Source organism: Staurois parvus, unplaced genomic scaffold (assembly GCF_062004578.1).
Source record: "Staurois parvus isolate SC_StPar_1 unplaced genomic scaffold, SC_StPar_1.0 ptg000134l, whole genome shotgun sequence".
NCBI classification, from domain to species: Eukaryota; Metazoa; Chordata; class Amphibia; order Anura; family Ranidae; genus Staurois; species Staurois parvus.
The window spans coordinates 193,310-217,734 of NW_028317930.1; the positions used below are offsets into that span (position 1 = coordinate 193,310).

The window sequence follows — 24,425 nt, forward strand, 5'->3', positions numbered from 1 at the left end:
CTGTGTTTGTTAATTTTGCACTGCGTTTTGTATTGTTAGTCTTAATAAATCATATTGTTTATACCATATCTGAAGCCTGCGTTTCCCTGCGTCAGTCCACACCCCTCTGGTCATACCTGGAGCCCTGACAATTGCCCTCTTAAGGTCATGCCACAGCATTTCAATCGGGTTGAGGTCAGGACTCTGACTGGGCCACTCCAGAAGGCGTATTCTGTGCTGTTGCAGCCATTGTTTTGTTGAATTACTTGTATGCTTTGGGTCATTGTCCTGTTGCATCACCCATCCTCTGCGGAGCTTCAGTTGGCGGACAGATGGTCATACGTTTTCCTTCAAAATGTCTTGATAAACTCTGGAATTTATTTTCCCATCAATGACAACAATCCGTCCAGGCCCTGAGGCAGCAAAACAGCCCCAAACCATGATGCTCCCTCTGCCATGTTTTACAGTGGGGATGAGGTTTTGATTTTTGGGTGCTGTGCCTTTTTTTCTATACACATAGTGTTGTGTGTTCTTCCCAAACAACTCAATCTTGGTTTCATCTGTCCACAGTATATTTTGCCAGTAGTGCTGTGGAACATCCAGGTTCTCTTTTGCAAACTTCAAACGTGCTGCAATATTCTTTTTGGACAGCAATGGCTTCCTTCGTGGTGTCCTCCCATGTACTCCATTCTTGTTTAATGTTTTCCTTATTGTAGATGTCTTGAGCAAACTGTTGGCGTTATATAAATCCTGCATAATAATAATAATACTGATTAGTATTCCAATGTTTCTCTTCTCCCTCAGTTTTTCTCTATCACTGAGCTAATGTGACCCTGGTACTGACAGAGAGGGGCAGGGGAGGGTCAAAATAGGATGCTGTGCAGGCAGCCTACATGATCATTATCAACTGATGATGTCATTGGTTGTAATGGTGCACAATGAAAACCTGTGGCCTTGTGTAACTAAAAGGCAGGCTTGTTCCACCAGCTGGTTTGTATACACATGTTGGGCAATTTTTAGACATTTTGCCAAGGAATCCCTGAAGAAGCCCCAAGGTGCCCCGATTGAAAAGGGCTGCTCTATAGCAGTGCGATATGCTGCCATACAGTGCCACATAAAGATCAATAAAATGCCACATGCTGCAATGCAGCATCAGGTTCCACTGCAGTGTGATTGGGACACACAGGAAACAACTGTTTTTATTGCGTCCTGACAGCGACAGACGTGTTACAAAGCAGTATTGTCACCGTGCAAACTAGCCCTACTGGACAGGAAAAGACAAGCAGTGGGCCAGGCACGACTTCCTTCAACCAGCCGCTACGCTCTCGGCCCAGCAGGCGGCGCCCCTACGCCGGTTCAAACTGAGGCCTTCATTGCTCGGTTGGATTCTGCAGCAGGATGTCGGAAGCTGGTGGTGTAGCGTCTCCCGAGGACCCATGGAGCAAAGTAAGGAGGGCGGCATAGGACAGTCCAGGGATGGCCAGTGTTACCAGGCGGGGGGAGAGAACACACAAGGTAGGGGGACGGAGTGTATTCTCATGACCGGTGCACCTTCCTCGCAGACTTCTATAGTATCCTCTGTAATATGCTAGTACAGGGTACTGCCACAGTAGTCAGATCTTTGGCGTGTTGATAAAGAGTCGCATCTGTGACAGAGGGGTCGGTTTGTTTGTTTGTTTGTTGTGTGGGTATATAGAAACAAAACACATGCTGTTAGGCCAGAAAGATAGAACGCCCTCTTGGCTTTGGTGACAGCTGCTACAGGATGTGGTGGGACTCTACAGCCAGCCCAGCTGACATCTTTGTTTCTGGTGTTTTTTTTGTTTAGTGGTTTACTACAGGGTAAAGAGATGGGTTCTCACTAATTTCTGCCTTCATGACCCCACCTTGTTGTCACATCCCTTAATCAGAGCTCAGTCCTATTCCTGTGTAATCTGACCTGAGTCAGATGTTGGAATTTAGCCCCCGGTCACATCGTGTGCGACTTGGCATGCAATTTGCAAGCCCTGCGACTTGCAAATCATATGCCAAGTCACACCCTATTGTCCGCTATTAGAGCAGTCATATCCTTGTGATTCTGACTTGATTGGAGCCGCACCGATTTCTAAAGTAGTGCATGCACTACTTTTGTTGCCATTTGCATAAACATCTGTGTCAGATGTCTTGCAAATCACAATTAAATTGGCAGGTCACCTGATTTTGAAATCGTGCGACTTCACTGTAAGTCGCACTATTTCAACATCAGCTTTGATGTGATCGGGGGGTGACACAGGGTACATGACGTCTCCCCTTCCTACAGTGACCATGCCTGACAATTGGATGGTTAGAAAGGATGGTATCCTGGTGGGAGGTCATATGCCACCCCCTCAATAGGATCTGATAATTCCCACCATCTCTGATGGTATTGAGAGGGAGGCATGGAAAAAGGAACCAATAGCAAGTGTTAGACATCGTCTGCAGCAGGGCCAAGATTTACATTTTTAATAACTTTTTTTTTTTTTTTCTATCAGTCTGATGCCTCTTTCAGTGATAATGTGGAAGCAGGTAAGTCTAAGTATTGTTTCTTTTGCAGCAGTAGTGTGCTTATTAATGGTGGGAAAAGTGTATATTTATACATATAGTATTGTTTTAGCCTCTTGCTGCCCACTTAAAGGAAAAGTACTGCCAAAGCTATTTTGGTTGTACTTCTCATGTAAATCACTGGAGTGCAGTTCGTTCTGCACTCCTGTGACCCGGTTTCAGTTGACAGTTGGCTAGCGTCACTCAGCCGGTCCAGGCTGGGATAAATCCTGACTTTAAAGTCGGGATCCACTCCAGAGTCTGGAGTGGCACCTTGCTCAGCCTCTCAGCGATCTGCTGATAGCCTGAGCCATCTTCTCCCTCCCCCTCTGCAGCCCAGCGTTCCAGTGAGTGGGAAAGGTGGGGGGGGGGGGGGGGGTACAGACCAGACAGCAGTGACTGACAGCGGCTGTGAGAAATCAGCAATCGGTGGTCATGTGACTGTTGAGTTCTCACTCTTAGAGCCAGTGGGGGACAGATGCAGCTTTGGACCGATGCTGCATCCACCTAGGTAAGTATAACTGGGGAAAAAAAACCCTTCTCTTTTAACGCATATTTGTAGTAGCAAAGAGGGTGGGTTTTAATGCCCACACATCACATACATGTATCCTTCAGTGCCTGATATTTATGTGCTGAGAGCTCTCTCCTAGCACAGAGACCAAGCTGTCAAAGACCACTCTCTGTCTCCACTAATGATCGGGAGCTGGCTGGCATTGGTCACATGACTAGGCAGGCCTTCCTACCCCCTGGGGGCTATTGCCTAGGTAAGAAAAATGTTTGTGTTTTTGGGAGCGATTTACCAGCAGAAAAAAAAAAAAACGTTAATCTTAATCTCTGCTAAATGCTGCTTAGAGCCAGTTTCCAGGGTTTTTTTTTCTTAGCTTGCCAGTGTCCTTAACAACCAGTAAATAGCTCGTTCTTTAAGGAGCGGGCCAGCAAGCAGTCTCTGTGTCCTTAACAACCGACGGCTAATCGGCTGTTGGTTGGGTTCTCTGCTGACAGCTGAGTGTAAACAAAAGAATTGCCGGTTATGATTTAAGAAAAAAAACAGTGTGGGGGTCCCCCCTCCCAATCCATATATATAAATGGGTAAGGGTCGGGTATGGATTTTAAGGGGAACCCCACGCCAAAAAGCAAAAAACAAAAAATAGTGTGCCCCCCCCCAAACCCATTTTTAAAAGTTAAAAAAATGGCATGGAAGTTCCCCCCCAAAATTCATACCAGACCCTTATCCAAGCAAGCAGCCTGGCAGGTCAGGAAAGGGGGGGAGGGGGGCGAGAGTGCTCCTGGACTGTACCAAGCCACATGCCCTCAACAAGCACCTTGTCCCCACAACCCTGGGCAGTGGTTGTGGGGGTCTGCAGGCAAGGGGCTTATCATAATCTGGAAGCCCCCTTTAACAAGGGGGCTCCCAGAGCCTGCCCCCTCCATGTGGATGAATATGGGGTATATTGTACCCCTACTCATTCTCCAAAAGCCCACCTGCAGTAAAGAGGGTGGGCACACTGTGAACATATGCGTCTATAAATGGCAGAGGTTTCTGTGTTGAGAGTTCACACGCCCAGCACAGACACTGAAATTTCAAACAATATTAGCTTTATTCAGCTATCTTTTATGAGCAATAAAGCACTGCCCTTTCATGTAATGGAGATGAGGAAAGGGGGAGGTGTTTGTAGTCCAAATCAGAAGAGCAGCCTAAGGTGACAACATTCCAGAGATAGCTACTGTAGGATAGAAAGTGTGTTATTGACAGAATTACTAGGTGAAAATGAAGAAAAAAGTTGTTTTTTTGTGTTTAATGCTCCATGCTTGGCATTCAGCACTATGCATAAGGCAAGGGTAAAGGTAATACATTTGGTAAATGTAATGATTTCAACAGCTTTTTATTTTTAAAGCATGGGTTATGTTTATTATTGCAAAAAAATTAAATAAAATATTGGTGCAATAAAAAAACTGATTACATTTCATTAATATAGGACATATGGAACGAAAAGGAAGCATAGTGTCCAGAGCAAACAGCATTGGCTCTACCAGTGCCTCCTCGGTTCCCAATACAGGTACATTTCCAGCTCATATGTTCCCTGTTAAAGTACCATAATGTACCACAGAATTCCGTTGTATAAATTGTGGATGAAATATCTGTTTCTGGGGCTCATTTACACTCTCATTGTCTTTTCACTTTTCTGATTGGCAGCACATGACATTGCAAATATACCTGGTCATTACCATGAACTGATTGTTAATGCAAAGCAATAGTATGAATACATCATTAGGCTCTGAGCACAGATGTGCACTTTTGGCAAAGTCATAGTCCTATGTCATGTCATATTGCCAACGGTAATGCTCTGATCTCTTCCTTCTCCTCCAGTTCCAGTGCTCTTGGTACAGATCTTATCACACATTCTACTTAAAGTTTGGTGCACGTTTAACTATACCAAAAATTGCGAAGAGGTTGGCATTTTTATTGTATTCTCCAAAGAATAGTAACAAAGTAGAATCTTTTATTATTAAAATCATATTTAATAAACATCCCAATTTTAGCAATGTTAGCATTAAAGCTGAACTCCAGGCTAACGGCTTAAAGTGGTAGTGAACTTCTGCAAAAATGAATAAAACAACTTCTCCCTGCAAGTTAACATCATAGTGTGCTAATTTGAATAGCGTACTAGCGTATTAAGAAAGAGTTACCCTAAAACAAATCCCTCCAGTGTCACGCTGTCACCGTTGACAGGGCATCCATCCTCACTCGGTTTTCCTTCTGGGTTCATGGGCTCCAGCCATTTGGCTTGGCTCCAGCCAATGGCTGAGCCACGAAGACGTCACTCCCATGCATGCACACGGGAGTCACGTTTGTGGCACAAAACTCTGGAGGGAAGGGATGAGTATGTTGTCCCGTCAGAGCGCACGCACCGGCGAAGTCACCATTTCTGCAGCCGGTGACGATCTCCTAAACGGAGCATGTTTATGAGATATTCCCTGTACCTACAAGTAAGCTTTAATAGAAGTGTCCAAGCAGTGTTTACTACCACTTTAATACACATACGAAATGCATATAAAAAACCATTTTACCTGCTAAAGGACTTGTTTTTCTGTTGATCCAGTTCTACCACACAGCACGCCTTAACAAGCAGTGCTAGAGACCTGTTTTTTTTCTGTGCTGCAGTTTAACACTAAATCCAAATTTCAATTTGTGTGTAGCCCTCTTTGTGCAACAGATCAGTCCTACTGGAAAACAAGCATTCGATCAGCAAATGCAGCCAATGGGTGGTGGAGTCCTGCTGTCTGAATTCAAAGACCATATAAGAAAAGAGAGAACACAGAGCTGCCTCTAAGAGTAGACTGTATAAGATTTATTAAGACCGTGTAAGAACCACTCACATTTGGGTAAATAAAACCGGTTCGCCAATAGTCCATCCACAGTGGGTCTGCACTTGTGCTGTGTAACACTGTACTGCCACTCAGCTGGGGCCCGGGAGCCGGTTCTGTTTGTGTGGAGACCAGGAAAGAGGGCTTGAACGCACATGGAATGCAGCGTCAAACGCGATGATGTATCATGACGTGTTTCTAAGCATGTGCTCTGACGTTGATCGGGTCAAGCGCTCTACTTCGTCAAGCTAGTAACGCAAGGCTATGGATGCCTTACATACAGGATGCTATCTCGTGGTAATATTGGGTAATGCTTATATAACCATATATACATATATAAAACAAGACCATAGTGTTGTTGTGAACACCAATACCCATTAGACATAATTTATAGAAAGATTACATGCAAAAATATCTCCTTCTCTACTGGCGCATTCCCCTCCCCCCTAAAGCACGCACACATCACCCCCATACTCAAAAAACCCTTCCTAGAACCCACCGACCTGAACAACCTTAGAGCCATCTCCCTGCTGCCATTTACTTCCAAGCTCCTTGAGCGCTTATTCTACAATCGCCTAAGCGCCCACCTCACTGACAACAACCTCCTCGATCCACTACAGTCTGGCTTCGGTCCCCTAAACCGTCCTACTCAAAATCACTAATGACCTGCTAACCGCCAAAGCTAATGACCACTACTCAGTCCTCTTACTCCTCGACCTTTCCACGGCCTTCGACACAGTTGACCACCTCCTCCTCCTTAATAAACTACACTCCCTCGGCATCGGAGACTCCGCTCTCTCCTGGCTCTCCTATCTATCCCAACGCTCCTTCAACGTTACCTATAACGCTACCACCTCCCCCTCTCTCTGTTGGGGTCCCCCAAGGCTCTGTCCTCGGGCCCCTTCTCTTCTCCATCTTCGCCTCCTCCCTTGGCAAACTGATACACTCCCACGGTTTCAACTATCACCTCTACGCCGATGACACGCAAATTTACCTCTCCACCCCTCGCCTCACCCCTTCAGTCTCCGCCCGTATCACCCACCTACTGAATGACATATCAGACTGGATGTCGCTCTATTTCCTCAAATTGAACCTTTCCAAAACCGAGCTCCTGATTTCCCCCCCACCCTCTCCATCACGACCAACAACGCCACCATCAGTCCCACCCCGCAATCCAAAGTCCTAGGTGTCACTCTAGACTAAAACCTGTCCTTCCAACCCCATGTCCAGTCGTTGGCAAACTCATGCAGGCTCCACCTCCGCAACATCTTCAAAATACGTACGTTTCTAACCCCAGACACTACTAAACAACTCGTTCACTCCCTTATTATCTCACGTCTGGACTACTGCAACTCCCTACTCACCGGCCTACCTCATCACAGACTATCCCCGCTTCAGTCTATCCTGAACTCAGCGGCCAGACTCACCCACCTTACCAACCGCTCCTCTTCTGCTACCCCCCTCTGTCATTCCCTCCACTGGCTCCCGATTGCCCAACGCATTAAATTCAAACTACTAACACAGACATACAAAGCCATTCATAACGCTGCCCCAAACGACCTCACCGACCTGATATCCAAATACCACCCAACCCGTACTCTTCGCTCCTTACAAGACCTCTTACTTTCTAGCTCCCTGGTCTCCACCTTCCACGCCCGACTGCAGGACTTCTCCAGGACTTCCCCCATCCTCTGGAACTCACTACCCCAATCCATCAGACTGTCAGCTACCCTCCTCACCTTTAGGCGCACCCTGAAAACCCGTCTCTTCAGGGAAGCCTACCCCGCCCTCACCTAACAGCCGATCTCCTCCACTCCTCCTACCACTCCATCCCCCACAGCCACTTCCTTCTGTACCACTATCCCCTCCCTCCTAGATTGTAGCTCGAAAGAGCAGGGCCCTCGAACCCCTCATGTCTTGTATTGTTACTGTATTGTCTCATGTTCTGTCCCCCACTATAATGTACAGCGCTGAGCAAACCTTTTAGCGCTATATAAATACTGTATAATAATAATATTGAATTGTAGCTTGCAGGTTGCTATGGGCGCACCTGCTGCTCTGTGTGTCCATTCAAACATGGAGCTGCAGCTTGGCTCCACCCCCTCTCTTTTCTCATTGGCTCACTGGCTGTCACAGCAGTGGGAACCAACCGAGACTACAGTGCACATCGCTGGATCGAGTGGGGGCTTAGGTGAGTTTGCAGGGGTGCTGGGGGGATACTGCACAGAGTATTTTTACCTTCTTGCATAGAATGTATGAAGTAAAAAGCCTTGCGCCTTTAGAACCACTTTTAAAAGGCACTATTAAAATCTATACAATGCACATGTATGAGAAAAGCACTGTATAGGAAACCTATATAAATGGGGGGGGTGTTAATTACATCATGTGCGCTTTTGTTGTTCAGATTCATCATATATGTGTAAAAGAACGGGGGAGGCAGGTATGCATTGGTAACACACTGAGAACTTGATAAAATGGATTTGAAATTAAAGCGTACTTGTCCTAAAATGTTAATACTATCCTTAAGGCTATGCAGCCCTGGACAAAAGTTTTTATAATTAACAGTTTTTATTGATTTTCACATGTGTGTACATAGATCACATTTGAAAGAGAAACAAGAGAAAAAAGCACATCGATGGTAGAAATCTGCAAGGGTACAGAACATAAATGTCACAAAATAACAGTGTAGAAGAAATAAAGACATCCCATGGGTTCCATACTGCCTCAAACACAGCAATCGAACCAGCATGTAGAGTGGTCAAATATTCCATTTGTCTTACATCGGCAATAATTTTAAACAAAATTGGCATCGAAGGAGGTATTTAGGATAGCTAACACAGGAATGCTTCTTCTGACCGCTGTCAGAACATGCGCGGAGAGTTTCCTGGATGATTTGGGTAGGGCCGGAAATGGCAGGCTCAATAAAAAGTATAAAGGCTTGAAAGGGAGAGAGGTATGCAATAGCAATTGTAATAGGGACAAAATCTCTTCCAAAAAAGGGGTAATGGATCCATATATCCAAAAAATATGGTAGAGAGAGTCCTTCCCACAGCGCCAGCAGGCCGAAGAAGCATTTGAATTACAGGCTTGGAGTACTTCAGGTGTTTTGTACCACAACATCATAATTTTGTATGTATTTTCCTTATAAACCACGCAAACAGAGGATCTAGGTGCGTTTTCCCAAATTTTCTGGCCAAAAGTTTTGAGAATGACACAAATAATAATTTTCACAAATCTGCTGCTTCAGTGTTTTTAGATCTTTACTCATAAGTGTCAAAGGCTTTTATTGAACATTTAGATTAAGTTTATGCAAAGAGTTAATATTTGCAGAGTTGACCCTTCTTTTTTAAGACCTCTGCAGTTTGCTCTGGCATGCTGTCAGTCAACTTCTGGGCCACATTCTGACTGATGGCTGCCCATTCTTGCATAATCAGTGCTTGGAGTTTGTCAGAATTTTTGGGGGTGTTTTTGTTCACCCGCCTCTTGAGGATTGACCACAAGTTTTCAATGGGATTAAGGTTTGGGGAGTTTCTTGGCTATGGACCCAAAATTTCAATGTTTTGTTCCCCAAGCAGGGTGGATAAAAATCAATGATTTTTTTTTTAAAAATCGGATTTTTTTTTTAAAAATCGGATTTTTTAAAATAAAATGCTTTTTGAGGAAAATATATTACCATCCATCATGAAATAAAGTTTAATTTTTTAATTATGTAGAAAAAGGCTGTATATGTTTAATTTTTTTGGTAAATAAATTCCATTAATCCATTCACAATGTCATGCTCTTCCAGAGGTTTTTGTAAGATTATTGGGCAGTTTTTCTGCCTACAAGATATTATCACAGATGCTTTGTTTACTTTTGCAGTTCTCAAAACTGAATTTGACTCAGCGGAGATCACATGCCTCTTCTTCACAGCAAAAATGTTATAACATGAACAGAGTTAAGAAAAAGACCTTAATCCTAACTTCTACAAACCTATGAAAACAGAATCAACCCCTTCAGTGCTAAGTTTCAAGAAGTTCACTGAATAGAATAGAAACAATATTTTTCTGATTGTTTGGAGTGGAATAGATCTGCACAAGAAGAAAGTGAAACTAAGTGTGAGGAGGAAGGGGCTGTCAGTCTAAGTCTCTTAAAGTATATATACCGTATTTTTCGCTCCATAAGACGCACCTGACTAGAAGATGCACCTAGGTTTTAGAGGCAGAAAACAGGAAAATAAAGAGACTGCGGACATATTACAAGGGATGAGCAGAGACTGCGGACAGTACAGGGATGACCAGAGACTGCGGACAGTACAGGGATGACCAGAGACTGCGGACAGTACAGGAGATGACCAGAGACTGCGGACAGTACAGGAGATGACCAGAGACTGCGGACAGTACAGGAGATGACCAGAGACTGCGGACAGTACAGGAGATGACCAGAGACTGCGGACAGTACAGGAGATGACCAGAGACTGCGGACAGTACAGGAGATGACCAGAGACTGCGGACAGTACAGGAGATGACCAGAGACTGCGGACAGTACAGGAGATGACTGCTGACCTTTGGGGGGGGGGAGCGGGTACCTGAATTTGACAGGTACCCGCTCTTACTTCCGCGGAGTTGTTCTTTAATTAGTGTCCGCTCTGCAGCGGGACCTTACCTGTTCCTCTATCCATCCGCGTGCTGTCTTCACGGCTTCTGTAGTGTGGGCGCTTGGCTTGACAGCTGGGTGCCCAGTGTGCATGAGCGAGAAGCGCTACGCTTTGTGATTGGTCCGGCGGCTTCTGGGATCTGTCGTGTCCCAGGTGCCACCTTACCATTCACAAAGAGCACCGCTTCTTGCGCATGCGCACTTGGCACTGACATTTTCCCCCCTATTTTGGGGGGGGGAAAAGTGCGTCTTATGGAGCTAAAAATACGGTATTTTGTTCATATCTTCATCTACTTGCATATTAAAGTTATACCAGCAATAATTAGTCTTTATGTAGAAAACTATGATTTAAATCAAGCCTTACTGACTAGTGATTTAAATCGTGATTTAAATCAAATCCACCCTGACCTATAGCTTGAATATGTTTTGGTAAATCCTTAAAAAAAACTAAAATTGTGCCTGTGTGGGGGTGGGAGTAGGTAAGGAGTGCGATATAACTCCCTACTCAAGAAAGAAGCCTCAGATTTATCTATACAACCACTTGTGAGGGCACTTGCCACTAGAGATTCCGCCTCAATTTTATAGTCTGCTATTGGGTCGTTTCTCAATTTAGCATAAGTGGATGTGTCAGCAAGTTGCCTATATGCCTTAGTGGTGTGATCTTCTTCTTCCCCTTTTTTTTTTTTTTTTTTTTTTTTTTTTATCCTAGAAAAAAAAATTTCTCCGCCCTTATCAGCAGTTTTTATGAATTGATGTCATTGTTTGAGATTTTTTTTAGAGCTAGATTTTCCTTTTTATTAACGTGGCCTAAGGTATTTTTTTGTAAAGATTGTTGCCAAAGTTTTAGGAAGTCTGAGTATACCACTCTGTAAAATGTCTCCAGGTATGGGCCCCTAGCATGATAAGGGTAAAAAACAGATTTTGGCTTAAGGGATGAGTGTACTATAGGAGGGGAAGTAATGAGATGTTGTGTGTACAAGCTAAGGTTACTGTTGGAACTCTCTTGATATAATTGTTCAACGGTCTAAATGACCTCTGCTTCATAGTCAGATTCTACGGAACAGATGTGGTAGATATATCCTCCTCATTTATTGAAGAGGCTTTGGTTGTTTTTATCTGAAAGTACCTTTTTTAGAGTTAGGTTTCTAATTTATCTGTAGAGATCTTTAAATAAGACTAAAATAGGGCTATTGTTGTAGAGCTCTTAACCACTTGAGCTCCTGAGGATTTACCCCCCTTAATGACCAGGCCTCTTTTTGCTACTCGGCGCTGCACTAATTCAACTGATAATTGCGCGGTCATGCAATGCTGCACCCAAACAAAATTTTTGTCCTTTTTTTCACACAGATAGAGCTTTCTTTCGGTGTAATGTGATCACCTGTGCGCTTTTTATTTTTCACGCTATAAACAAAAAAAGCCAAAACTTTGAAGAAAAACAATATTTTTTACTTTCAGCTATAAAAAATATATAGTAAACTCAAAGTTGGTTATAAATTTAGGCCAAAATGTATTCTGCTCCATGTTTTTGGTAAAAAAAAATCCCAATAAGTGTATATTGATTGTAGACGCTATAACTTCCACACAAAGCAATCAATATACACGTATTGGGATTTTTTTTAGCAAAGATATGGAGCAGAATGCATTTTGGCAGAAATTTATGACTAAATTTGATTTTTGCATTTTTTTTTTACTGGACATGTTTTATAGCAAAAAGTCCAAAATATTGTTTTTTTTCCCTCAAAATAGTCAGCCTTTTTTTTTTATAGCGCAAAAAATAAAAACCGCACAGGCGATTAAATACCACCAAAAGAAAGCTCAATTTGTGGGGGAAAAAAGGATGTAAATTTCATTTATGTACCGTATTGTATGACCGCACAATTGTCCGTTAAACTAGCGCAGCGCTGTATAGCAGAAAAATGGCATAAATTGCAGTATTTATACCATAGTTTGTAGACGCTATAACTTCCACACAAAGCAAACTATGGTATAAATACTGCAATTTATGCCTTTTTTCTGCTATACAGCGCTGCGCTAGTTTAACGGACAATTGCGCGGTCATGCAATACGGTACATAAATGAAATTTACATCCTTTTTTCCCCCACAAATTGAGCTTTCTTTTGGTGGTATTTAATCGCCTGTGCGGTTTTTATTTTTTGCGCTATAAAAAAAAAAGGCTGACTATTTTGAGGAAAAAAAAACAATATTTTGGACTTTTTGCTATAAAACATGTCCAGTAAAAAAAAAATGCAAAAATCAAATTTAGTCATAAATTTCTGCCAAAATGCATTCTGCTCCATATCTTTGCTAAAAAAAATCCCAATACGTGTAAATTAATTTGTTTACGTGAAAGTTATAGCGTTTACAAATGGCGGGAAAGATACTGGAATTTTTAACTTTTATTTATACTAATGCGCTGATCAGCGACAAATGGCAGCAATCAGCGACATATGGCGGCGACCAGTGACTTATGGCAGGACTGCGGGACTGCGGCGGACATTTTGACACTGGGGGGGAACTGACTTGGGGTCACTGACATCCCCAGTGACACCAATACAGTGATCAGTGAAAAAAAAACACTGAAACTGTACTAATGTCACTGGGGAGGAAGGGGCTAATATTTTTAGAATTTGGCGTGCGCGCCCCCTACCTGTTTTGAAGGCAGCCGTTTTAAAACGTGCTTTTGCCTACGAGTGCCACCCTGCCGCCGTTTATTTGCGGTGGCTGGGCGGCAAGTGGTTAAGGAAATTGTTTTTTTTTTTTATAATTTTTTATTATTACTATTATTATGCTGTTTTTAGGGGATGAGGTCTGGGTCCATGTTTAGGTAATATAGGGTTTTTCCGATGCGAATGAGGAGGGAATGTTTCGATTGATCTGGAACTATTATGTGGTTTGAGGGTTAAGAGCGAAGGTAAAGTTTTTATTTTTCCAAGAGAAAATTCTATTATTGGCGTAACCATATAAATCACGTCTAAGTTAAGGCAATGTTCCTTCCATTTTGTGTATTTTTTTTTAAGTTGTTATACTGAGAGCTGGGGATATGAGTTTTCATATGCAGGATCTCTTGGGATAGGATTTGCACCTGGTGAGTGTATTGTTCAAACCTAGAGTGTCTGTGGTTTATTAAAATCTTCATCCATTTCGATGTACAGAATTCAGAGATGTGTTCCCATTCTTTGGAAATACCAGGAATGGGCACAAATTGATACTTCTGAGTCTTCTAGGTGACATTTTCTATCTCCAGAAGTTTTTGTCAGGAAAAAATTGTCCCACCATTGTTGTTACTTTGTTACTTTTTATGATGCATTAGTCTTTCATGCTTTTTGAATTTTTCACATAATGTGTAGCATATATTGCCACTGAGTTTTATATCTGAAGAGAACAAAGAACTAGGTAGGGTAGTGAATAGATCATCCAGAATGCTATATATATATATATATATATATATATATATATATATATATATATATATATATATATATATATATATATATATATATACAGGTGAAACTCGAAATATTAGAATATCGTGCAAAAGTTCATTTATTTCAGTAATGCAACTTGAAAGGTGAAACTAATATATGAGAGAGACTCATTACATGCAAAGCAAGATAGTTCAAGCCGTGATTTGTCATAATAATCTCTATCTCCTCGTCCTCCAACGCCTACCCCTCCAAATGTCACACTACTACCAGCCGTAACCTCCGCAACCTTAACCCTGCCCCCCTCCACTCTGCAGCTGATCAACTCCATGACAGCATCCTCCCCCTGTCCTCCCCCGACTTGGCTATGACTGCCTACAACAACGCGCTGTCAACAGCCCTTGACTCACTAGCGCCTTTAACCACACGCAACATCAGACCCTAACCGCTCCAGCCCTGGCAGACTGATCACACCAAAACCGTCAAACGACACGGTCGTGCCCTGGAGCGACTATGGTGCAAAACCAAATCCCAACAAGCCTTCACCCGCTACAAATCTGCCTTCCACACCTACACCTTCTCCCTCCACGCAGCCAAACAAGCCTACTTCCTGACCCTCATCAAGGCCCTCTCCTCCAATCCTCGCTGACTCTTCTCCACCTTCAACTCTCTACTCTCGCCACCTCCACCTCCACCCAGCACCTCACTCCCTGCCCTTGAGATTGCCAATCACTTCAAAAACAAGATTGACACAATTCGCAAGGACATCGCCGCATCTCACACACCCTCTCAAACCGTCCCCTCTCACACAGCTACCTTCTCATCCCCCCTCCCCCTCGACATAACCCGCAGGGACTTCGTCGCTGCTCAAACTCCCTCCAACCCCGTTCCCCCTCACTCAGCTACCTCCTCATCACCCCTCTCCCACGGCCCCACCACTGCTCTGACCTCCAATTCCACCCCACCCTACATTCATCATACTGAAGCTCCCCCAACACTCCGCACCTTTGACCTTACTACCATCGAGGAAGTCTCCAAGATCCTCTCTGATGCCGGCCTCACCACCTGCCCCCTCGACCCTATCCCCTCACAACTCCTACGACCTCCCTCCCCCTCCATCCTACGCTCCCTCACCTACATCTTCAATCTCTCCCTCTCCTCCGGCACTTTCCCCTCCCCTCTGAAACATGCACACATCACCACCACACTTAAAAAGCCCTCCCTGGACCCCAATGACCCGAACAACCTCAGACCCATCTCCCTGCTCCCATTTACATCTAAACTCCTCGAGCGCCTAGTCTACACCTGCCTAAGCTCTCACCTCAACGATAACAACCTTCTCGATCCCCTACAGTTCGGCTTCCGTCCTCTACACTCCACCGAAACTGCCTTACTCGAACTCTCCCAACGACCTGCTAATCGCCAAAGCTAATGGCCACTATTCAGTGCTCCTACTCCTTGACCTCTCTGCAGCCTTCGACACAGTCGACCACCCCCTCCTCCTCAAAAAACTACACTCCCTCGGCCTCAGAGATTCTGCTCTCTCCTGGCTCTCATCCTACCTGTCACAATGCTCTTTCAGCGTTACCTATAATGCTACCACCTCCCCCTCACTCCCCCCTCTGTTGGGGTCCCTCAAGGCTCTGTCCTCGGGCCCCTTCTCTTCTCCATCTACACCTCCTCCCTTGGCCAACTCATACACTCTCACGGCTTCAACTACCACCTCTATGCCAACGACACACAAATCTATCTCTCAACCCCCCACCTCACCCCTTCGGTCTCCACCCGAATCACACACCTACTGAGCGACATATCAGACTGGATGTCACTCCACTTCCTTAAACTGAACCTCTCCAAAACCGAGTTTCTTGTCTTCCCCCCCCAGCCCGCACACCACCCCCCATTGACTTCTCCATCACATCCAACAACGCCACCATCAAACCCGCCCCGCAGGCCAGAGTATTTGGTGTTATTCCGGACTTCAACCTATCCTTCCAGCCCCAAGTCCAATCTTTAACAAACTCGTTCAGACTCCACCTCCGCAACATCGCCAAAATACGCACGTTCCTAACCCCAGAAACCACTAAACAGCTCATCCACTCCCTCATCATATCACGACTCGACTACTGCAACTCCCTCCTCACTGGCCTGCTTTGCCGCTGGCTATCCCTGCTTCAGTCGATCCTGAATACGGCTGCCAGACTCATTCACCTTTCCAACCGCTCCGTTTCCGCCACCCCCCTCTGCCAATTCCTCCACTGGCTTCCGGATCAAATTCAAAATCCTAACACTGACGTACAAAGCTGTCCACCATACTGCCCCGAACTACATCACTGACCTAATATCCAAGTACCGCCCAGCATGCACACTCCGCTCCTCACAAGACCTCCTTCTCTCTAGTTCCCTGGTCTCCTCCTCCCCCCATGCCCGCCTCCAGGACTTCTCCAGGGTGTCACCCATCCTCTGGAACTCCCTGCCCCAACCCATCAGATTATTACCTACTCTCCTCTCCTTTAGGCGCACCCTGAAAACCCATCTCTTCAGGCAAGCCTACCCCACCCCCTGCTAACTTGCCGACCTCCTCCACTCTTCCTACCACTCCATCCCCCCCAGCTATCTCCTCCTGTGCCACCATCCCCTCCCTCCTAGATTGTAAGCTCGAAAGAGCAGGGCCCTCAATCCCCTCATGTTTTGCATTGTATTGGTATTGTTCTGTCCCCCTTTGTAATGTACAGCTCTGAGCGATTTATTGGCGCTTTATAAATACTGTATTATAATAATTGTGATGATTATGGCTTACAGCTCATGAAAACCCCAAATCCACAATCTCAGAAAATTAGAATAGTGTGAAAAGGTGCAATATTCTAGGCTCAGTGTCCCACTCTAATCAGCTAATTAAGCCATAACACCTGCAATGGGTTCCTGAGCTTTTAAATGGTCTCTCAGTCTGGTTCATGGGAAAGACTGCTGACCTGACAGTTGTGCAGAAAACCCTCATTGACACCCTCCATAAGGAGGGAAAGCCTCAAAAGGTAATTGCAAAAGAAGTTGGATGTTCCAAAGTGCTATATCAAAGCACATTAATAGGAAGTTATGTGGAAGGGAAAAGTGTGGAAGAAAAAGGTGCACAAGCAGCAGGGATGACCGCAGCCTGGAGAGGATTGTCAGGAAAAGGCCATTCAAAAGTGTTGGGGACTTTCACAAGGAGTGGACTGAGGCTGGAGTCAGTGCATCAAGAGCCACTACACACAGACGGATCCTGGACATGGGCTTCAAATGTCGTATTCCTCTTGTCAAGCTGAACAACAAACAAGATCAGAAGCGTCTTTCCTGTGCTAAAGAAAAACAGACCTGGTCTGTTGCTCAGTGGTCCAAAGTCCTCTTTTCTGATGAGAGCAACTTTTGCATCTCATTTGGAAACCAAGGACCCAGAGTATGGAGGAAGAATGGAGAGGCACACACTACAAGATGCTTGAAGTCCAGTGTGAAATTTCCACAGTCTGTGTTGATTTGGGGAGCCATTTCATCTGCTGGTGTTGGTCCACTGTTCTTCATGAAGTCCAGAGTCAATGCAGCCGTCTACCAGATTTTGGAGCACTTCCTGCTTCCTTCCGCAGACAAGCTTTATGGGGATGCTGACTTCATTTTCCAGCAGGACTTGGCATCTGCCCATACTGCCAAAAGCACCAAAACCTGGTTCAATGACCGTGGGATTACTGTGCTTGATTGGCCAGCAAACTCGCCTGACCTGAACCCCATAGAGAATCTCTGGAGCATTGCCAAGAGAAAGATGAGAGACATGAGACCGAACAATGCAGAAGAGCTGAAGGCCGCTATTGAAGCATCCTGGTCTTCCATAACACTTCAGCAGTGCCACAGGCTGATAGCTTCCATGCCACGCCGCATTGAGGCAGTAATTGCTGCAAAAGGGGCCCAAACCAAGTACTGAGTACATATGCATGCTTATACTTTTCAGAGGTCCGATATTGTTCTATGTACAATCCTTGTTATATTGATTGCATGTAATATTCTAATTTTCTGAGATTGTGGATTTGGGGTTTTCTTGAGCTGTAAGCCAAAATCATCACAAGTATGACAAATCACAGCTTGAACTATCTTGCTTTGCATGTAATGAGTCTATCTCCTATATTAGTTTCACCTATTAAGTTGCATTACTGAAATAAATGAACTTTTGCACGATATTCAAATTTTTCGAGTTTCGTGTGTGTGTGTGTGTGTGTGTGTGTGTGTGTGTGTGTGTGTGTGTGTGTATATATATATATATATATATCTCAGATAGGAAGTCTATGGGGTACTACACAATAAGGGGGGTATAATGCCCCACAATATAAAAAAAAAAGTAAAGGATGGTATGGACAGCAACACAGATCAACAAATGCAACACAAAAAAGCTTCAGAATACAATAAACACAAAATTTAATATGCAATGTTGTGATCTGTTCAATGAATTACCATCTAATAATCTATAAAACCTGTGGAGAACGTTATGCTGCCTGTAACATCGTTCAGCATAACCGTTTTGGTGGTGGATCAGTGATGGTCTGGGGAGGCATATCCATGGAGGGACGCACAGACCTCTATAGGCTAGACAATGGCACCTTGACTGCAATTAGGTATCGGGATGAAATCCTTGGACCCATTGTCAGACCCTACACTGGTGCTGTGGGTCCTGGGTTCCTCCTGGTGCACGACAATGCCCGGCCTCATCTGGCAAGAGTATGCAGGCAGTTCCTGGAGGATGAAGGAATTGATACCATTGAATGGCCCCCATGCTCACCTTACATAAATCCAATAGAATACCTCTGGGATATAATGTTTCGGTCCATCCAACTCCAGCATGTTGCGCCTCAGACTGTCCAGGAGCTCAGTGATGCCCTGGTCCAGATCTGGGAGGAAATACTACAGTACACTATCTGTTGTCTCATTAGAATCATGCCCCGATGTTTACAGGCATGCATACAAGTACGTGGGGGTCATATAAATTACTGAGTACCATTTTGAGTTGCTGCCATGTGTTTTGGTTTATTAGCAATTTTGTGTTACAAAACAATAAACCAGGTGTACCTAACAAAGTGGCCAGTGAGCGTATATTCTGCATTTATGTAACCCCCACCTGTTTATATAGGTTTCCTATACAGTGCTTTTTACATAAATGTGCTTTGTATAAATTTTAATAGACGTGTGTCTTTTATGTCACTAAATTTTAATTGGAATTAGTAATGCTAATATATCATTTTTATGTACAATTTAATATTTCTTAATTGCATGTAGTTTTTTTTTTTTTTTTTTTTAATTATACTTTTGTCTAATGGGCATTGGTGCCCACAACAACACTATGGTCTCTTTTTTTTATATACTGTATGTATATATTGGTATATAAGCATTACCCAATATTACCTCTAGATAGCACCCTGTATGTAAGGCAACCATAGTCCCGCAGTATATAAAGGCATCCAGAGCCCTGCATTACTAGCATGATAAAAGAGCGCGCCTGTTGCAATCAACGTAAGAGAGCATGCTTGGAAGCGCGTTGCGATACGTCCGTGAAGTCATTCTGCTCGACGCTGCGTTCCAGCCCTCTTTCCTGTTGTTTACATGCACAGAGCCAGCTCCCGGGACCCAGCTGAGCGCTGGTACAACGTTACAGAACACGAGTGCAGACCAGCCGTGGATAGGCCATTGATGACCCTTTTTTATTTACCCAAATATAAGTGGTTCGTACACTTTGAATAAAACATTTACAGTCTACTCTTGGAGGCACCTCTTTGTTCTCTCCTTTCTTACATGTTATTTGGAAACTGCTTTTACTTACCGTATTTTTCGTTCCATAAGACGCACCTGACCATAAGACGCTCCTAGGTTTTAGAGGAGAAAAACAAGAAAAAAAATATTCTGAACCAATGGACTGCAGACACAGTACAGGAAATGACCAGAGACTGCTGACGTAGTGCAGGGGATGACCAGGGACTGCGGACACATTACAGGAGATGACCAGAGACTGCAGACAGTACAGGGGATGACTAGAGACTGCGAACCTTTAGGGAGGGAGGGGGAGCGGGTACCTGAATTTGACAGGTACCCGCTCCCACTTCCACGGAGTTGTCCTCCCTTTACTGTGGGCACCCGGCTGTGATAGCTGGGTGCCCACTGCGCATGCGCGAGAAGCGCTGCACTTTTGTGAATGGCCCGGCGTCTTCTGGGACCTGTCATGTCCCAGAAAATGCCGGACCATTCACAAAGCGCAGCGCTTCTCGCTCATGCGCAGTGGGCACCCAGCTGTCACAGATGCCGGCGCGGGAAGACTGCGCAGCACTGGACCAAGGAACAGGTAAGGTCCTGCATCAGAGAACAGCTGAGCGGCCTGCCTGATATTCTGACATGGTGGCAGTGGAAATACTGGGCTGGCCGCTTTATATTCGCTTCATAAGACTCACTGGGGGAAAAAAAGTACGTCTTATGGAGCGAAAAATATGGTACTTCAAGAGGCTTGCCCTGAGTTTTGGATATTCCTGAACTCCCATGATCTCCCATGATCCAACCATTTGGATGGACTAACTCCTATATGTATTATTAATGTCCAGGGACTAAATTAGGGTGTCAATCTACTTGTCCCTCATGACAATCTACTTGTCCAGATAAAAAAAATATATATATTTTTTAACCAAACTTGTATTTAAATCTGAGGTGCTTTTAAGAATGTCTGGGGCTTTTAAAAACAAAAAGGGGCTTAAATGTTTAATATTTTTGACATTGTGCTGTTTATCTCCTTCTTCCCTCCCTGCCTGTCCCTAGCACCGCACCCAGGGACTAGTAGGGAGGAGAGAGACCTTTTAGTGTAATGAGCAATGATTGGGTGCTCGTATATATTTTCTGAAAGCAGACACCCTAGACAATGTTTTCTATCGCACGATATTACCAATATTACCGCAAAATTTCAGTGAAAAAGACACTTAAGTTAATTTTAGGGCACAAAAAAGCAATAAATTGCCTTATTTTTTTTTTTGTTAAATATAAAAGATGAGGTTGCACTGAGTAAATAGATATTCAACATGTCAAACTTTAAATTTGCTTGTGAAATGGCGACAAACTTCAGTCCCCTATATTTTCTATAGGCAACACTTTTAAAGCCCCTTTATAGGTCATCAGTATAGTGTTACGGAGGGTGTCTTGTGCTAAGATTATTGCTCTCATTCTGGCGTGCACAGCGATATGTAACCTGTGTATCGCAATCGATGTTTTCATGCGTAGGCACCCCAGTATGTGCTTTTACATTTGTACTTGCGTATATATGGGGTGTGGGGGCCTCAAATTTTTTTTGAGTGGTTATGTGCTTGGCTATAACATTAAATTTTTTACAATTTAAAAACAACTTTTTTTCTTTTTTTTTTTTTTTACTTTTTTTTTTTCCCATCACATATAGGACAAAAACTCCCCTATGTGAGGATTTTTGGTGACAGGTTCTCTTTGAGACATCCAAGGTCTAAAAGACCCTTGATGTCTCCCCTGTATGCCACTAAATGTAATGCAGTGCACATTGCAACTGCATTACAGTCTTTCTTTCCTGGCCTCTATATTATCTTTCACCGGGGACCTAGAAGTGACATCATAACATCACTTCCAGGTCAGGACAAGAAGGGGAGGGGAGCGGACGTGGTAAAAACCCCCCCCCAAAAAAACGGAACTACATGTCCTGGGCGTTGGGAGATATTAATTCAACATCCCTGTAGATGGTAATTAAGTGAATAGCTCACAACATTGCACCATATTACATTTTGTGTTTGATTGTACTCTGAAGCTTTTTTTTGTGTTGCATTTGTCATTCTGTGTTGCTGTCCATTCCATCTTTTGTTCCCTTTTTTTTACGGTGGGGTATTTTACACCCCCCCTCCCCCCCCCCTTAGTGTGTAGTACCCCATGGAATTCTAGCTGATATAGAGTCCTATAAATATAGCATTCTGAATGATCTGTACCAGGGGCTGGCAACCTTTTGAGCACAGTGTGCCAAAATTTTTTTCAAAGAAATTGAGCATGCCAGCTACAAAAAAAAAATCAACTTCGCACTCTCAATCATGAAAAGGAATCTTTGAGTAATAAATGCTGTACTTAATGCTTGAATAATAGAAGTAAATATTGAGCTTTGCACCTTCACCTCAGATCACCCCCATTCCTGCACCTTCATAACTCAGATCATCCACAAATCCTGTACCTTCACTCCTCATATCCGCCCCAAATCCTGTACCTTCACACCTCAGATTAGCTGAATTCCTGCATCTGTAAATTAGTAGTTCCCAATAGCTAATATGGTTCATCAGTGCAGAGGACTGGGTCAGCGGGGCACTGGCCAGTGCTGCAGTTTATACAGGGCAGTGGACTGGAGTCAGCGGGGCAGTAGATTGGGGTCAGAAGGGCATTGGCCAGTGGGGCAGTGTACAGGGTTCAGGAGGGCATTGGCCAGTGAGGCCGTGTACAGGGGTCAGGGGGGCACTGGCCATATAGGGGCAGTGTACAGGGGTCAGTGCTGACAGGACGCACAGCTCCTCCTTCCCACACAGTACATAGCTGAGATCAGATTATTTTACAGACACAGCCTTTATCTGCACAGTGTGTAGATGAGTACTGCAGCTTTACTGCTGTTTTCATCTGGATATTTTACAGGTCAGAACAGCAACATATTGTTGCAAGCAGCTATATACTGTCCACATGGAGGTTTTTTCTGTAAAAGAATCTGATTTCAGCCAGGTGCTGTGTGCCCTGTGCAGGGATAGAGAAGCAAAAGAGCAAGCGAGGCATAGCATCCAAAGGGGGGGGAGGGGGGATGGGTCACAGCATACTTTAGGTCCAGCCAAACACCAGCCTATATCGGCTAAATGTGGGCAAGCCAACTGAGGTGGGCGGGGGATTGGAGGCATACAAATGCTGGCGGGGCTTCCTCCTGTATAGCCAGCAGCAGGCACCTGCCAGGGTGTCCTAGGCTGCCCTTGTGTGCCATCATTAATGCAGCCATGTGCTATGTCTAGTACGTGTGCCAGGGATTGCTGACCCCTGATCTATACTCTACCCTACCTAGTTTTGTTCTCTTCAGATAGAAAACTCATTGGAAACATGCTACACATTATGCGGTAAATTCTAAAAGCGTGAAATACTAATGTGTCATAGAAACCTACAATGGTGGGACAAATTTTTCCTGACCAAGTATCCTGAGTTAAAAATGTCACCTAGAGTACTCAAAATCGCCAAAACATGCCCATTCCTGGTAATTCCAAAGAATGGGAACACATCTCTGAATTCTGTACATCCAAATGGATGGAGATTTTAATAAACCACAGACACTCTAGGTTTGAACAATACACTCACCAGGTGCAAATCCTATCCCAAGAGATCCTGGATATGAAAACTCGTATCCCCTGCTCTTGGAATAGCATCTTGAAAAGAACACAAAATGGAAGGACGATTGCCCGATAAATACAAAACTTGGTAAACTTAGGTGTGATTTATATGGTTACACCAATAACAGAATTTTCTCTTGGAAAAATAAAAATAAAGACAATAATTTTACCTTTCGCTTTTAACCCTCAATCCACATAATATTTCCAGATCATCCCAAACATTCCCTCTTCTTTCGCATCCAAAAAACCCTATATCGTCTAAACATGGACCCAAACCTCACCCCCTTAAAACAGCATAATAATAATAAAAAACCCAAAATCAATTTACTTAAGAGCCTTAATCAGTTCTACAACAATAAGCCCCCCGAGTACACGCATATTCACTGCTCCAACAACTTTGGATTCTGATAAATGCATGCATATAGTAATAAATCCTTAGAGGATAACAGCCCTTTTACATCTGTTACAGTTCATAATACCACCTTATTAGAACCCATTGTCATGAATCCATTTTCATATGTGTTCCAATTCCATAAAACTATCAGTTCCTAACAGCACATCCATCTCCCCACCTATCGTTCATGATCAATCAAATATTCTTTTCTTGTCTTCCCCCCCCCCCCCCAGCCCAGACCCCACCCCCCATTGACTTCTCCATCACATCCAACAACGCCAATATCAAACCCGCCCTGCAGGCCAGAGTACTTGGTGTCATTCTGGACTCCAACCTATCCTTCCAGCCCCAAGTCCAATCTTTAACAAACTCGTGCAGACTCCACCTCCGCAACATCGCCAAAATACGCGTGTTCCTAACCCCAGAAACCACTAAACAGCTCATCCACTCCCTCATCGTATCACGACTCGACTACTGCAACTCCCTCCTCACTGGCCTGCCTCTGCCAATCCCTCCACTGGCTTCCAATTGCGCAACGGATCAAATTCAAAATCCTAACATTGACGTACAAAGCCGTCCACCATACTGCCCCGAACTACATCACTGACCTAATATCCAAGTACCGCCCAGCACACACACTCCGCTCCTCACAAGACCTCCTT

At 44.2% G+C, this 24,425-nt stretch overlaps 1 protein-coding gene across 4 annotated transcripts in view; it reads left to right on the forward strand.

Annotated features, from left to right (window-relative positions):
• Positions 1-1,186: 1,186 nt before the first annotated feature.
• The window catches only part of MLX (MAX dimerization protein MLX), a 138,716-nt gene continuing 115,477 nt past the window's right edge, over positions 1,187-24,425 (forward strand). Inside the window, exons 1-3 of one of the 4 annotated variants that reach the window (XM_089673061.1) lie at positions 1,187-1,425; positions 2,490-2,523; positions 4,515-4,595. In XM_089673061.1, coding sequence (XP_089529187.1) covers positions 1,378-1,425; positions 2,490-2,523; positions 4,515-4,595 — 163 coding nt within the window. In that variant the 5' untranslated portion in view covers positions 1,187-1,377. Of the gene's footprint in view, positions 1,495-2,489; positions 2,524-4,514; positions 4,596-24,425 lie in introns of all 4 variants that reach the window. The other 3 variants (XM_089673063.1, XM_089673062.1, XM_089673064.1) reach the window with 3 other exon arrangements.